The following is a 15,758-nucleotide window of genomic DNA, read 5'->3' as shown; positions in this document are numbered from 1 at the left end:
AGTTTGGAGACCACTGCATTAGACCATGTCCAAGGCTCTCTGGGCATGCTGAGAGTTGTAGTTTTGCAACATCTGGAGGTACACAATTTGGAGACCACTGCATTAGATAATGCCCAAGGCTGTCTGAGCATGCTGGGAGTTGTAGTTTTGCAACATCTGGAGGTCTATAGTTTGGAGACCACTGCATTAGACCATGCCCAAGGCTGTAAGGCATGCTGGGAGTTGTAGTTTTGCAACATCTGGAGGTCTATAGTTTGCAGACCACTGCATTAGACCATACCCAAGGCTGTAAGGCATGCTGGGATTTGTAGTTTTGCAACATCTGGAGGTACACAATTTGGAGACCACAGCATTAGATGATGCCCAAGGCTGTCTGAGCATGCTGGGAGTTGTAGTTTTGCAACATCTGGAGGTCTATAGTTTGGAGACCACTGCATTTGACCATGCCCAAGGCTGTAAGGCATGCTGGGATTTGTAGTTTTACAACATCTGGAGGTACACCATTTGGAGACCACTGCATTAGATAATGCCCAAGGCTGTAGGGCATGCTGGGAGTTGTAGTTTTGCAACATCTGGAGGTCTATAGTTTGAAGACCACTGCATTAGACCATGTCCAAGGCAGTAGGGCATGCTGGGAGTTGTAGTTTTGCAACATCTGGAGGTCTATAGTCTGGAGACCACTGCATTAGACCATGTCCAAGGCTGTAGGGCATGCTGGGAGTTGTAGTTTTGCAACATCTGGAGGTCTATAGTCTGGAGACCACTGCATTTACCATACCCAAGGCTGTAAGGCATGCTGGGATTTGTAGTTTTGCAACATCTGGAGGTCTGCAGTTTGGAGACCTAGGCTAGAGAATAATGAATGTTACAGGACTGCAGGATGGTCACTCTGTTACTTGTAGTCCATCAACAACAAGACAGCTACGGAGGATAACCTGGGTGTATACTTGCAAATTGCATTTGCTTATTTCAAGGGTTAACAGCAGCTCAGACAGAACTAAGGAGTTTTTTGTTTGGCATAGAAGTCCCCCCTTCCCTCAGTCCTCTCAGTGGTCCAGCTTCTCTGGGGATCCAGGAGGATGCTGAGCTGTGGCATGCTTGCCTCCTCCTCCCTGAGCTCCCCCAGATGTCTGCTGCTCCTCTGCCATGAGCTGCTGGAGGCTGGACCTGCTCCTTTGAGTCTTGCTCACACAGTGATGACAGCAATTGAGGAGATGCCTTGCACCTACATACAACTGGCTGATCACATTCTGTTCTGAGATCCTGAGCAGCAGCTGCACCAGTCTGTGGGTAGGGATGAGAAGCTTTCACCAGGCTGCAGGACCCATGCACAGTGCACCCATTCAGCCCTCTGCAGCTCTGCCCTGGGAAGATGGCATAAAGAAGATGTAAAGTCTCCCTGTGCCAACCTGCTACATGAACCTGGTCTGCATCTTGGATGGGCAGAGGGATGGCATCTGAATTGCCTTGAGTTGGTACAGAGTGGGCTCCGAGACTTGGCTTCAGTTCAGTTCCTCCCCATGTGGGGGCTCACTTCATCACATTTCCAAGCACTTTTCGGCTGAAATCCCTTATTCTTCCCCATAATAACCGGCTCCAGCAGTAGATGAGATTGAGTTGGGCTGGAAAAGGGACCCCAGGACCATTACCATCACCATGAAGCCCCCTAGAAGCCTCAGCCTGGTGGGATGCCTATGGATCTATGTTCTTCTCTGCTCTTCTTCCACCAGTGGGGACATCTCCTGCAGACACTGTCACACCCGGATCCACCTAAAGGATCATGGATTACTAAGGGGGGACATGGGGCAACCTAAAAGGGGGGTGAGGGAAGTTCTCCAGAACTCCAGAGGAGGAGAGGAGGGGGGAGAAGTCCTACAAGTCTATGTTGTCCCTGGCAAGGGGCCAGGAGACCTCAAAACAGGGTCCAAGGAGCAGGGGTCAGATTTACACCCCAGAAAGAGAAGTGGCTCTGGCAGGGGAGACAGCAGGGCAGAGCATTTGGGGGGTGAGACCAAGGGAAGCAGAAAGTGGTTGACCAGGGTGAGGAGAGACCAATCTGGTGGCAGCAGCAGACTTGGCAAGGAGATCCTGCTGCCATCTGACCCCAGTGACGAGGACCCTCTGACCAGCTTCCCTATGGAGGGGCAGAAGATCAGAAGAGCTGACAGCAAAGGCTCCAAGGAAGATGGAAGGTTTAACCGGGCCAGGGTGGAGGAGATGAGACTTAGCAGCACCAGTTTCCCTTTGACTGGAGACTCTGCTCATAACCAAGCCATGGTTCACTGGACTGGGGGGCACAACAGCAGTGTGAGTACCCTCCTACATGCCAGTCTTGTTATGCCATCAGGGTCCATTTACTCTAGTGTTGTATGTGCAGAACATTCTTGTTACATTGTTACAATTACAGATCACTATGTTGCTATTACCAGTGCAGATCATTCCTATTAATATATTGCACATACAAGTGTAGAACGTTCTATTATTGTTACATTGTTGCAGTTACAGGGACAGAACATTCTTGTTACAATGTTGCAGTTACAGGGACAGAACATTCTTGTTACAATGTTGCAGTTATAGGGACAGAACATTCTTGTTACAATGTTGCAGTTATAAAGGCAGTTAATTCTTGTTACATTGTTACAATTACAGATCGTTCCTATGTTGCTATTACAAGTGCAGATCATTCCTATTACAACGTTGCAAATACAAGTGCAGAACATTTTGGTTACAATGTTGCAGAGCATTCTTGTTCCATTGTTATCCTTCTTATGTTGCTATTACAAGAGCAGGTCATTTGTATTGTAATGTTGCAAATACAAGTGCAGAAGGTTCTATTATTGTTACATTGTTGCAGTTACAAGGGAAGAACAATCTTGTTACAATGTTGCAGTTATAAAGGCAGTTAGTTAATTCTTGTTACAATGTTGCAGTTATGAAGGCTGTTAATTCTTGTTACAATGTTGCAGTTATAAAGGCAGTTAGTTAATTCTTGTTACAATGTTGCAGTTATGAAGGCTGTTAATTCTTGTTACAATGTTGCAGTTATGAAGGCTGTTAATTCTTGTTACAATGTTGCAGTTATAAAGGCAGTTAGTTAATTCTTGTTACAATGTTGCAGTTATAAAGGCTGTTAATTCTTGTTACAATGTTGCAGTTATAAAGGCAGTTAGTTAATTCTTGTTACAATGTTGCAGTTATGAAGGCAGTTAGTTCTTGTTACATTGTTGCAGTTATAAAGGCTGTTAATTCTTGTTACATTGTTGCAGTTATGAAGGCTGTTAATTCTTGTTACATTGTTGCAGTTATAAAGGCTGTTAATTCTTGTTACAATGTTGCAGTTATGAAGACTGTTAATTCTTGTTACATTGTTTTATTTATGAAGGCTGTTAATTCGTGTTACATTGTTGCAGTTATGAAGGCTGTTAATTCTTGTTACATTGTTGCAGTTATGAAGGCTGTTAATTCTTGTTACATTGTTGCAGTTATGAAGGCTGTTAATTCTTGTTACAATGTCGCAGTGACAGATACAGAACATTCTTCGCAAGTAGTCAAGTTTTATAGGAGGCGTTTATAATAGGTGCATGGCCCTTTAAATGTTAATGATGGCTATATATATATATATATATATATATATATATATAGTAACAGGCTACAGAGACTAAACCAGTGTATTACAACCAGGCACAGTCTACTCTGGGCTTTCAACTCCAGAATTGCAAGTTGGCCATGCTGGGACTTGTGGTTCCTAGACAGCATGTTGTGGTTAACCCTTGAATCATTTTATTATGGGTTCTCTCTTCTATCAGGTATTGCTGTCACCCAAAAGACCCCCCTTTCTGTCTGCTCCACAATACCTGTCAGTGCCTCCAGAATGTGCTCAGAGTACCAATGTGCTTGCCTGATTTATAGCTTTAACCCATCTGTGTCCCCTCACAAGTCCAGAGAGACCCTACAAACATGACATTGTCCTCAGGAGAAGGGCCAACTGTGCCTGGGTCCATTCATTTGGAGGCTGCGGGGAATGAGGGGTTAATGCTGTCTGCTATTTCATCATAACACTGGGAGACGATCTGTCAGTTAACTCCTTGTCTGCTGGAAGGGACTGTGCAGATAGACTATAGAAATATCACCCTAATACAGTGTTTTCCCAACCAGGGTGCCTCCAGCTGTTGCAAAACTACAACTCCCAGCATGCCCGGACAGCCAACGGCTGTCCGGGCATGCTGGGAGTTGTAGTTTTGCAACAGCTGGAGGCACCCTGGTTTGGAAAACACTGCCCTAATAGAATTCTCCTTAGGGGGGCAATGAATTCATGCAATCTATAGCAGTATATATATATATATATATATGTATATATATATATATGGAAGAGTATATAGATAGAGGCTGTTTAGGTAGCAGGGACCCCCGGCTTCTCCATATGCATCTGTTCAGAAACTGCATTGTCCTGCGAATGTTGCACTTTTCTGGATGGTGCCAGTCCCTAAATCCACCAGCTGGTGGCGCCCTTGAAATTTCTAATCCAGTGTATGTGGGGGAATAAAAATCCAGAAATCTCTGCTGTAAGTCATTGTGCTGTGTGTTCATGTGATATGATGTAATTCTTGGTAGATTATCCATATGATTAATTCCTATTGTCCTACCCTGGGATCTCATCCAAAACATGAGAATAATTCATTGTATGGGACCCTTAAAGTGTCCTCTCCTGGGTATAGGGGGCAAGCTGAGACCCTTTCATGTCACTTGGTGAGGAGGCAGGAGTAATGGTGCCCTGATGTGATTGGGACTTTAAAAACAAATCCCCCCCCCCATCTCTGATATTTGGAGGGAGGGCTACAGTTTTTGGGCTGGGTTCAGAGGAAATAGGTATTATTTTCTTTTACTTATTGGGGGGGGGGGGGGGGGGGGGGGGGTTGCCTTACCCATGTAATGTTGGCAGCAGAAGTCTGAGGCACCACATGTTCTCAGTCTGACACATCTTCTATCTATCTATCTCATATCTATCTATCTATCTATCTATCTCATATCTATCTATCTATCTATTTCATATCTATCTATCTTCTATCTATCTCATATCTATCTATCTATCTATCTCATATCTATCTATCTCTCTATCTTATATCTATCTATCTCATATCTATCTATCTCTCATATCTATCTATCTCACATCTATCTGTCTCATATCTATCTATCTATCTATCTATCTATCTCATATCTATCTATTTATCATCTCATATCAATCTGTCTCATATCTATCTATCATCTTATATCTATCTATCTCATATCTATCTATCTCTCTATCTCATATCTATCTATCTCATATCTATCTATCTATCTATCTATCTATCTATCTCATATCTATCTATCTATCTATCTCATATCTATATCATATCTATCTATCACTCTATCTCATATCTATCTATCTCTCATATCTATCTATCTCATATCAATCTATCTCATATCTATCTATCATCTTATATCTATCTATCTCATATCTATCTATCTCTCTATCTCATATCTATCTATCTCATATCTATCTATCTATCTATCTCATATCTATCTATCTATCTTATATCTATCTCATATCTATCTATCTATCTCATATCTATCTATCTCATATCTATCTATCTATCTATCTATCTCATATCTATCTCTCATATCTATCTCATATCTATCTCATATCTATCTATCTATCTATCTATCTATCTCATATCTATCTATCTCATATCTATTTATCTCATATCTATCTATCTCATATCTATCTATCTATCTATCTATCTCATATCTATCTATCTATCTCATATCTATCTATCATCTCATATCTGTCTATCTATCTATCTATCTATCTATCTATCTATCTATCTGTCTATCTTATATCTATCTATCTATCTCATATCTATCTATCTATCTATCTATCTCATATCTATCTATCTATCTATCTCATATCTATCTATCATCTCATATCTATCTATCTATCTATCTATCTATCTGTCTATCTTATATCTATCTATCTATCTCATATCTATCTATCTATCTATCTCATATCTATCCATCCATCCAGCTATCCAATATCTATTATATATTGGTAAACAGAAACACAGTCTTATCTCTTTATTTTGTTTCCTTTCTCTGTGAGTTTTTGTCACTAGTCTGTGGGTTTATGATGTAGATTTCTTTCTCTTTGCATGTAACCAAGTGCAAGGATTCTAGCTCATGTACATATTATGGGGGTCAACTACTACTACACTCATCATCTCCCCAACTATAAATAGATGCAGGTTGGGATTGCTGCACAGTTGTCTAGGAGCCTGAACACAAGACCAGACACTGTACGATTTCTATTCTTTTTTATCCTTTTTATTTATTTATTTATTTATTTATATATATCTATCTTTTTTATAATGTTTTTTTTTTATATCTTTTTTTGCTATTGCTTTTATATTCTGCCTTGTGTACAGGAAAGTAAATGGGGAGTTCGTGTCTCTTGACCTCCTTGGTGACTCAGTAAAGTCTATTAGTTTCTCCTCCATTTTTTGCTTTTTATTACATTCTTGTCCTTATAGTTTTGTCGATACGACCAATAATGAGCATGTCTGCTGTGATATATAGAGATTTTCAGTATGTAGTAGTCATTATGGTCTGCGTTCACAAACGTCATCTCAGCATTTCTTAGAAGGCAGTGTTTTCCAGCGTGACTCCAGCTGTTGCAAAACTACAACTCCCAGCATGCCCGGACAGCCAACGGCTGTCCGGGCATGCTGAGAGTTGTAGTTTTGCAACAGATGGTGATACAATGTTTGGAAAACACTGCTATAAGGAGTAATACAACATTCACTTCTGAGGTTCTTGAATACAATTCCAGAGCCACAGTAAAGACTGACACTAACACAAGCAAGGCAGTAATGAGAAACCACTTGGGATTTTATATATATATATATATATATATATATATATATATATATATTTTTTTTTTTTTTTAAGAAATAAGATTTATTTGTAATTTAGTGTTTCAAAAAAAAAAAAAAAAATGGCTGACAAGCCTTATGGGTACTGTAATGGAAAATATATGGAATCTCTCATTTCATTGTAGCAATAGTGACGGCTGACTCAGCTTTTCAGTGATCAGAAATGACCATAAACAGGAAAAAGGATATGCGAAGTAGCTTCCAGAAAGAAATGAGCTTACTCTCTGGTGCCACCTACAGGAGGTAGAATTCCTGCAATTCAGTGTTTGACTCATTAAGGAGCCTTAGAACATGACTGGGGATTTTAGGGAAAGTGGGATCTCTCCAAAAAAAGGGGAACATTGCCATCTGTGAAGCTACCCATTAGATTAAAAGGGATGCTGAAGGATATGCCATGTAGCTTGTGGAAAGAAATAAGTGTGCTCTCTGGTGTCCCCCTACAGGAGGTAGAATTCCTAAAAATTCAATGTTTGACTCATTAAAAAGCCTTAGAAAATGACTGGGGACTACAGTTTAACCAGGATCTCCCCCAAAAGGGAACATTAACCATCTGTAAAAGGAAGGCTACCCGTTAGCCTAGAAGGAATGCTGAAGGATATGCAAAGTAGCTTCCAGAAATAAATAAGCTTACTCTCTAGTGCCACCTACAGGAGGTAGAATTCCTACAATGCAATGTTTGACTCATTAAAGAGCCTTAGAACATGACTGGGGATTTTAGGTAAAGCGGGATCTCTCCAAAAAAGGGAACATTGCCATCTGTGAAAAGGAAGCTACCCAATTAGACTAGAAGGGATGCTGAAGGATATGCAAAGTAGCTTCAAGAAAGAAATAAGCTTACTCTCTGGTGACACCTATAGGAGGTAGAATTCCAACATTTCAATGGTTGACTTATCAAAGAGCCTTAGAACATGACTGAGGATTTTAGCCAAACTGAGATCTCTCCCAAAAAGGGAAGGTTAACCACGTGTAAAACGGAAACTACCCAGTAAATTAGAAGGGATGCTGAAGAATATGCAAAGTAGCTTCTGGAAAGAAATACTTTTGCTCTCTGGTGCCACCTACAGGAGGTAGAATTCATACAATTCAATTGTTAGCTCATGAAAGAGCCTTAGAACATGACTAGGGATTACAGTTTAACCAGGATCTCTCCTAAAAGGGAACATTAACAATCTGTAAAATGAAGGCTACCTGTTAGCCTAGAAGGAATGCTGAAGGATGTGTGCAGTAGCTTACAGAAAGAAATACGCTTACTCTATAGTGCCACCTACAGGAGGTGGAATTCCTACAATTCAATATTTGACTCATTAAAGAGCCTTAGAACATGACTGGGGATTACAGCTTAACCAGGATCTCTCACGAAAGGGAACGTTAACCTTCTGTAAAAGGGAAGGTACCCGTTAGCCTAGAAGGAATGCTGAAAGATATGCGAAGTAGCTTCCAGAAAGAAATAAGCTTACTCTCTGGTGCCACCTACAGGAGGTAGAATTCCTACATTTTAATGCATGACTCATCAAAGAGCCTTAGAACATGACTGGGGATTTTAGGTAAAGTGGGATCTCTCCCAAAAAGGAAGCTACCCATTAGGCTAAAAGGGATGCTACCTCCTATAGGTGGCACCAGAGAGCAAGCTAATTTCTTACAGAAAATAAATAAATAAATATATACTTTATATATTCTCTCCCCCCCCCCCAAATTGTCCATAGAGCATGGTCTATAAGTCTCCATACACCTTTTTATGTTTTTCTCAACCCAGAGCCACACATGCAGTGAATATTGGTGCCACCTATCTGTCGTTTTGCTTGAATTTTCTGTAAAAAATACAATTTAAGTCACCTAATGCCGATGGAGGATCATTGTAATTAAGAATGTAAAAAAATACAGATTTAAGAAGAAAAAAAAAAAAAAAGAAAGAAAGAAACAGCGCCACCTTGTCTTCAGGTTGTATATGGTATTGCAGCTCAATTCTACTGAAGTGGATCCAGTCAAGTTGTAATACCATACACCACCTGAATACAGACGTGGTGCTGTTTTCTTGAAAGAAATCAGCTCTGCTTTTTCTACTTCGGATAACTCCTTTAAATCGCCATTTGATAGTCCGGAAAGTCTCATAGTTCGGCACAAAACCAGGAGATGCAGCCAGTTAGATATAATAGGAGTAAAGTTATGTCTACCTGTTGGATTTTACAGTCATCTGCTAATCCAGAATATTTGATAATCCAGAATAATGGATAATCCGGAAAATATGAGAATCTAGAAGATTCGATTATCCGAAATTTGTCATAATCCGACATTAAAGGAAGTCGGCAGTAATTACTTTTTCTCATGTGACCATTCGGATCAATACAGATGCTCGCCGATTTTTTTTCCTCGCTTCCATAGAGATTGATAATAATCTGAAATCTTTTTTTTCCAATTTTTGTTCCATCCAGAAGTAAATTGGATTCTATTGGTTCGGGATGAGCTGCAGCGAGGGGTTAACTATCTTTGTATTGATATCATCTGTTCATAAGGGAGGCAATGGGGAGGAGAGGGGGAGTGCGGAGATTGGGTTTTAACTTCATCAGAAAGTGTAATCTCCAAATGGTGGACCTCCAGCTGTTGCAAAACTACAACTCCCAGCATGCCCGGACAGCCAACGGCTGTCCGGGCATGCTGGGAGTTGTAGTTTTGCAACAGCTTGAGATCCACAGTTTAGAGGCCACTCCAGTGGATACCCATGATGCTTACAGTTTGTTACTACTTCATTAGACAAATGTGCCATTCGGGAGACTGGAAAAGCTGGGTTTTTACTAATATATACATTTTTTAAGTAGGTCATCATGCGACATGAAGTATTCCATTACATAACTGCTTCCACTTATGATACAGTCTCCTGAAAGTTTCCATTTCCACTACAGTAATAGACGGAAAATAGATATTTCCATGGAAGGATTGGTTGTTTTTTTTCTTTCCATTGATCAATAGGATTGATTTTATGTGGTCTTTGTTTATTAAAGCAATGTGATACATGTATACATATACTCCAGAGCTGTACTCACTATTCTGCTGGTGGGGTGACTGTGTACATACATTACATTACTTATCCTGTACTGATCCTGAGTTATATCCTGTATTATACTCCAGAGCTGTACTCACTATTCTGCTGGTGGGGTGACTGTGTACATACATTACATTACTTATCCTGTACTGATCCTGAGTTATATCCTGTATTATACTCCAGAGCTGTACTCATTATTCTGCTGGTGAGGTCACTGTGTATATATATTACATTACTTATCCTGTACTGATCCTGAGTTATATCCTGTATTATACTCCAGAGCTGTACTCACTATTCTGCTGGTGGGGTCACTGTGTACATACATTACATTACTTATCCTGTACTGATCCTGAGTTATATCTTGTATTATACTCCAGAGCTGTACTCACTATTCTGCTGGTGGGGTCACTGTGTACATACATTACATTACTTATCCTGTACTGATCCTGAGTTATATCATGTATTATACCCCAGAGCTGTACTCACTATTCTGCTGGTGGGGTCACTGTGTCCATACATTACATTACTTATCCTGTACTGATCCTGACTTATATCCTGTATTATATTCCAGAGCTGTACTCACTATTCTGCTGGTGAGGTCACTGTGTACATACATTACATTACTTATCCTGTACTGATCCTGAGTTATATCTTGTATTATACTCCAGAGCTGTACTCACTATTCTGCTGGTGGGGTCACTGTGTACATACATTACATTACTTATCCTGTACTTATCCTGAGTTATATCCTGTATTATACTCCAGAGCTGCACTCACTGTTCTGCTGGTGAGGTCACTGTGTACATACATTACATTACTTATCCTGTACTGACCCTGATGCATGATGCTTACAGTATGTTACAACTTCATTAGACAAAGGTGCCATTCGGGAGACTGGAATTATACTCCAGAGCTGCACTCACTATTCTGCAATTTCACAGCCTCAATCTTCCAGCATCTCTTGCTTGTTCAGTGTCTGTAAATAATTAGTTCTGGTGTTTTGCACCTTCTGAAGTGATGGGATATGAGGGACAATACACCTTATCCAAGGAGCTTACAATTTAAAAGGTTATATGTAGAAGATGGAAGGCCCAAGTGGGCCTATTATCATTGGAACTGGCAGGTGGAACATATTGGGGCAAATATAGATAAGCCGAGGCCCCATAGTAACAATTAAGCTGTGGTCCCTATTGTTACTGGTCCTCGTCATCACGTTGGGACAGGCCAGCTTGGTTCTTGTTGATGTCCCAAACCTCTCTTAGGATATTCGAGCGGCGTCACCATCTGGTCGCTTACTAACATTGCCGTGTACGACCACTTAGCAGCTGTCACCGGTGATCTGCTCCTCTCAGGAGATTGGTGGGTGCTCAGGGTTGGTAAACTATGAGCATCTGGTGGAGAGAGAGCCAGAGCCTGTGTGCAGCACAAGAGAGGCTAGAAGATTCCTGTGAGAGGAAGAGGAGAGATCATTCATGGGTGGAAGAGCAGAGATGTAAATGTCAGGACCTAAAATGTCTCCATGTTGGGCTGTGAGAGGACATCCCTGCCTGAAGACACAGAGGCCATAGAATGTGGTAACTAGTGTACTGTATGGGGGAGATCACTCAAAACCTGTGCAGAGGAAAAGTTGTCCAGTTTCCCATAGCAACAAATCAGATCACTTCTTTCATTTTAAGGGTAGGGTCACACGGAACGGATATGCTGCGGATCCCCCGATGACCCGACCTAAAATTGTGCCTCCAGCTGTTCCCCTTGTGTGCTGCGAGCAGCACACAGGGGGAACAGCTGGAGGCACAATCTATCTTCTATCTCATATCTATCTATCTATCTATCTATCTATCTCATATCTATCTATCTATCTCATATATATCTATCTATCTCATATCTATCTATCTCATATCTATCTATCTAATATCTACAAAGATAGACCGGCGGAGACAAATTTGCGAGCTAAGTGCCTCACTATTTCATAGTTTCACATTTGCATCTATTACACCATAGCTGTATAGCTCTCCATGTTTTAACTGCATGTTCATGTTTCACCTATATCCTTGTGCTGGCAGTGTGCTGCTGCATTCTTCTGTTGCTATATATCTAATATCTATCTATCTCACATCTATCTATCTCATATCTATCTATCTATCTATCTCATATCCATCTCATATCTATCTATCTCATATCCATCTATCTATCTATCTATCTATCTATCTATCTATCTCATATCTATCTATCTATCTCATATCTATCTATCTATCTATCTATCTATCTCATATCTATCTCATATCTATCTCATATCTATCTATCTATCATCTATCTATCTATCTCATATCTATCTATCTATCTATCTATCTATCTCATATCTATCTATCTATCTATCTATCTCATATCTATTTATCTATCTATCTCATATCCATCTCATATCTATCTATCTCATATCTATCTATCTATCTATCTATCTATCTATCTATCTATCTATCTATCTCATATCTATCTATCATCTATCTATCTATCTATCTCATATCTATCTATCTATCTATCTATCTATCTATCTATCTCATATCTATCTATCTATCTATCTATCTCATATCTATCTATCTATCTCATATCTATCTATCTCATATCTATCTATCTATCTAATATCTAACTATTCCTTTAGAATGATAGATCTGGGGCCGGTCCGAGGTTTCCTTTCAGTGAATATCTCCTTCTTCATCTCCAATAATCTTATAAATGTTCTTCTAAACGTTCCGTGCCTGCGTCGAGTGTCTTCTCTGAATTCAATCTGTAATTACGTTTGTTCCGCCAAGTGATGTACATGTGTTTTTTTTTTCTTATGATAGAAGAACAAGATATGAAAATCACTATTTTCAGCCTGTTATTAAGGTGGAAGTAGGTGTAATTTAGAATCGGGAAAACGTTCTATCTTCGGTGATTCACACGTCAGCCGCACTGTCACTTCTTTGGGTTTACGAATATAGAAATGACTTAGTAAGACCTGTGGCTTGGACTAGTTTCTCTTCAGTCCCTTCTGTAGTCCTATGGCACTGATCAGTTTCCTCTTAGTCCCTTCTGTAGTCCTATGGCACTGACCAGTTTCCTCTTAGTCCCTTCTGTAGTCCTATGGCACTGATCAGTTTCCTCTTAGTCCCTTCTGTAGTCCTATGGCACTGACCAGTTTCCTCTTAGTCCCTTCTGTAGTCCTATGGCACTGACCAGTTTCCTCTTAGTCCCTTCTGTAGTCCTATGGCACTGACCAGTTTCCTCTTAGTCTCTTCTGTAGTCCTATGCCACTGACCAGTTTCCTCTTAGTCCCTTCCGTAGTCCTATGGCACTGACCAGTTTCCTCTTAGTCCCTTCTGTAGTCCTATGGCACTGAGCAGTTTCCTCTTAGTCCCTTCCGTAGTCCTATGGCGCTGACCAGTTTCCTCTTAGTCCCTTCTGTAGTCCTATGGCACTGACCAGTTTCCTCTTAGTCCCTTCTGTAGTCCTATGGCACTGACCAGTTTCTTCTTAGTCTCTTCTGTAGTCCTATGGCACTGACCAGTTTCCTCTTAGTCCCTTCTGTAGTCCTATGGCACTGACCAGTTTCCTCTTAGTCCCTTCTGTAGTCCTATGGCACTGACCAGTTTCCTCTTAGTCCCTTCTGTAGTCCTATGGCACTGACCAGTTTCCTCTTAGTCCCTTCTGTAGTCCTATGGCACTGACCAGTTTCCTCTTAGTCCCTTCTGTAGTCCTATGGCACTGACCAGTTTCCTCTTAGCTCCTTCTGTAGTCCTATGGCACTGACCAGTTTCCTCTTAGCTCCTTCTGTAGTCCTATGGCACTGACCAGTTTCCTCTTAGTCCCTTCTGTAGTCCTATGGCACTGACCAGTTTCCTCTTAGTCCCTTCTGTAGTCCTATGGCACTGACCAGTTTCCTCTTAGTCCCTTTTGTAGTCCTATGGCACTGACCAGTTTCCTCTTAGTCCCTTCTGTAGTCCTATGGCACTGACCAGTTTCCTCTTAGTCCCTTCTGTAGTCCTATGGCACTGACCAGTTTCCTCTTAGTCCCTTCTGTAGTCCTATGGCACTGACCAGTTTCCTCTTAGTCCCTTCTGTAGTCCTATGGCACTGACCAGTTTCCTCTTAGTCCCTTCTATAGTCCTATGGCACTGACCAGCTCCTTTCCAGATGCTTTGTAGTCAGGGGTCAAGTCCTGGGAAAAAAAGTGTGGGAACTCACCCAAGATTTCAACTTAAAGGGGTACTAGACATCTTATCCCCTATCCAAAGTGTAGGGGATAAGATATCTGATCCCGCGGATCCTGCCGCTGGGGACCCCCTTGTTCTCCCTGCTGCAACCAGCGTTCGTTTAGAGCATTTAGAGCATTTAGAGCACGTCACGACCCCCCAATGCAAGTCTATGGGAGGGGGCGTGGCGGCCGTCACGCCCCCTCCCATAGACTTGTATTGAGGGGGCATTACTGTCACGTCGCAAGTCTCGCTCCGTGCACCGGATGTCTGGGGTGCAGCAGGGAGATCGCGGGGGTCCCCAGCAGCAGGATCCAACATCTTATCCTCTATACTTTGAAGAGTACCCCTTTAAGGGCTGGTCCTGCAGGACTCCTGCTAATGGGAACTGCGTTCCTGCTTTGGAAAAGCGCTGGAACTCCATTCCCATGAGTTCCTGCAGGACTTGAGCCCTGTTTGTAGTCCCATATCACTGACTCATTCCTTCTTAGTTCCATCTGCAGAACCATGATACTGACAGCTCCTTCCTATTTCCTTGTGCAGTTCCATGGTCCCTTTCCAGTCCCTACTGTAGTCCTATGACACTGACCACCTTCTTCCCAGTTCCTTTTGTAGTCCCATGTCACTGACCAGCGTCTTTCTAGTTACTTCTACATTGTTTAATTCTGACCTCTGCAATCCATTTGGAAAAATAAATTCTTATAAGAAAAATCTAATTTCCACCTTCTAGAGGAGACTAATCTATAGAATACAAGCGGTGGCCTGCCGGAGACACAGGGGGCGGAGATTGGTTTAATGCAAAGGTTACTCTTAGGCTGTGTTCACACTGTGTAAAATGAAAACAAAACAAGACGGTAAAATAGGTCTAAAAAACATTACAATCTAAACTGTGCTCTATTAAAGCATTACTGTTATTGATATAGACCCTCGACATGTCAAAGGTTTATATTGCATCAGGTTTCGGTGCTGAGACCTGCTGCAATAGAGGGTGACAGCCGACTGATGCACTCCATAGTGGTCTCCAAACTGTAGACCTCCAGATGTTGCAAAAACTGGTTTCCAAACTGTGGACCTCCAGATGTTGCATAACTGATCTCCAAACTGTGGACCTCCAGATGTTGCATAACTGATCTCCAAACTGTGGACCTCCAGCTGTTGCAAAACTGGCCTCCAAACTGTGGACCTCCAGCTGTTGCAAAACTGGCCTCCAAACTGTGGACCTCCAGCTGTTGCAAAACTGGCCTCCAAACTGTGGACCTCCAGATGTTGCAAAACTGATCTCCAAACTGTGGACTCAGGGCTCAAGTCCTGCAGGAACATGTGGAAATTGAGTTCCTGCACTTTTTCACAGCAGGAACACCGTTCCCATTAGCAGGAGTCCAGCAGGACCAGCCCATGAGTGGAGGTCTTGGGTGATTTCCCACACTTTTTTCCCCAGAACTTGACCCCTGTGTCGACCTCCAGATGTTGCAAAACTGGCCTCCAAAGTGTGGACCTCCAGATGTTGCAAAACTGGTCTCCAAACTG

The 15,758-nt window shown here is 41.6% G+C and overlaps 1 protein-coding gene across 1 annotated transcript in view; it reads left to right on the top strand.

The window, feature by feature from the left end:
- Window positions 1–1,128: 1,128 nt before the first annotated feature.
- The window catches only part of SORCS3 (sortilin related VPS10 domain containing receptor 3), a 680,789-nt gene continuing 666,159 nt past the window's right edge, over window positions 1,129–15,758 (top strand). The window contains exon 1 of the mRNA XM_056530530.1: window positions 1,129–2,307. Within this exon, the coding sequence (XP_056386505.1) occupies window positions 1,657–2,307 (651 nt within the window). The 5' untranslated portion in view covers window positions 1,129–1,656. The remainder of the gene's footprint in view (window positions 2,308–15,758) is intronic.

Source organism: Hyla sarda, chromosome 7 (genome assembly GCF_029499605.1).
Source record: "Hyla sarda isolate aHylSar1 chromosome 7, aHylSar1.hap1, whole genome shotgun sequence".
Lineage (NCBI taxonomy): Eukaryota > Metazoa > Chordata > Amphibia > Anura > Hylidae > Hyla > Hyla sarda.
Note: the sequence above shows the minus strand (reverse complement) of the source record. Positions and strands in the feature narration are given on the sequence as shown.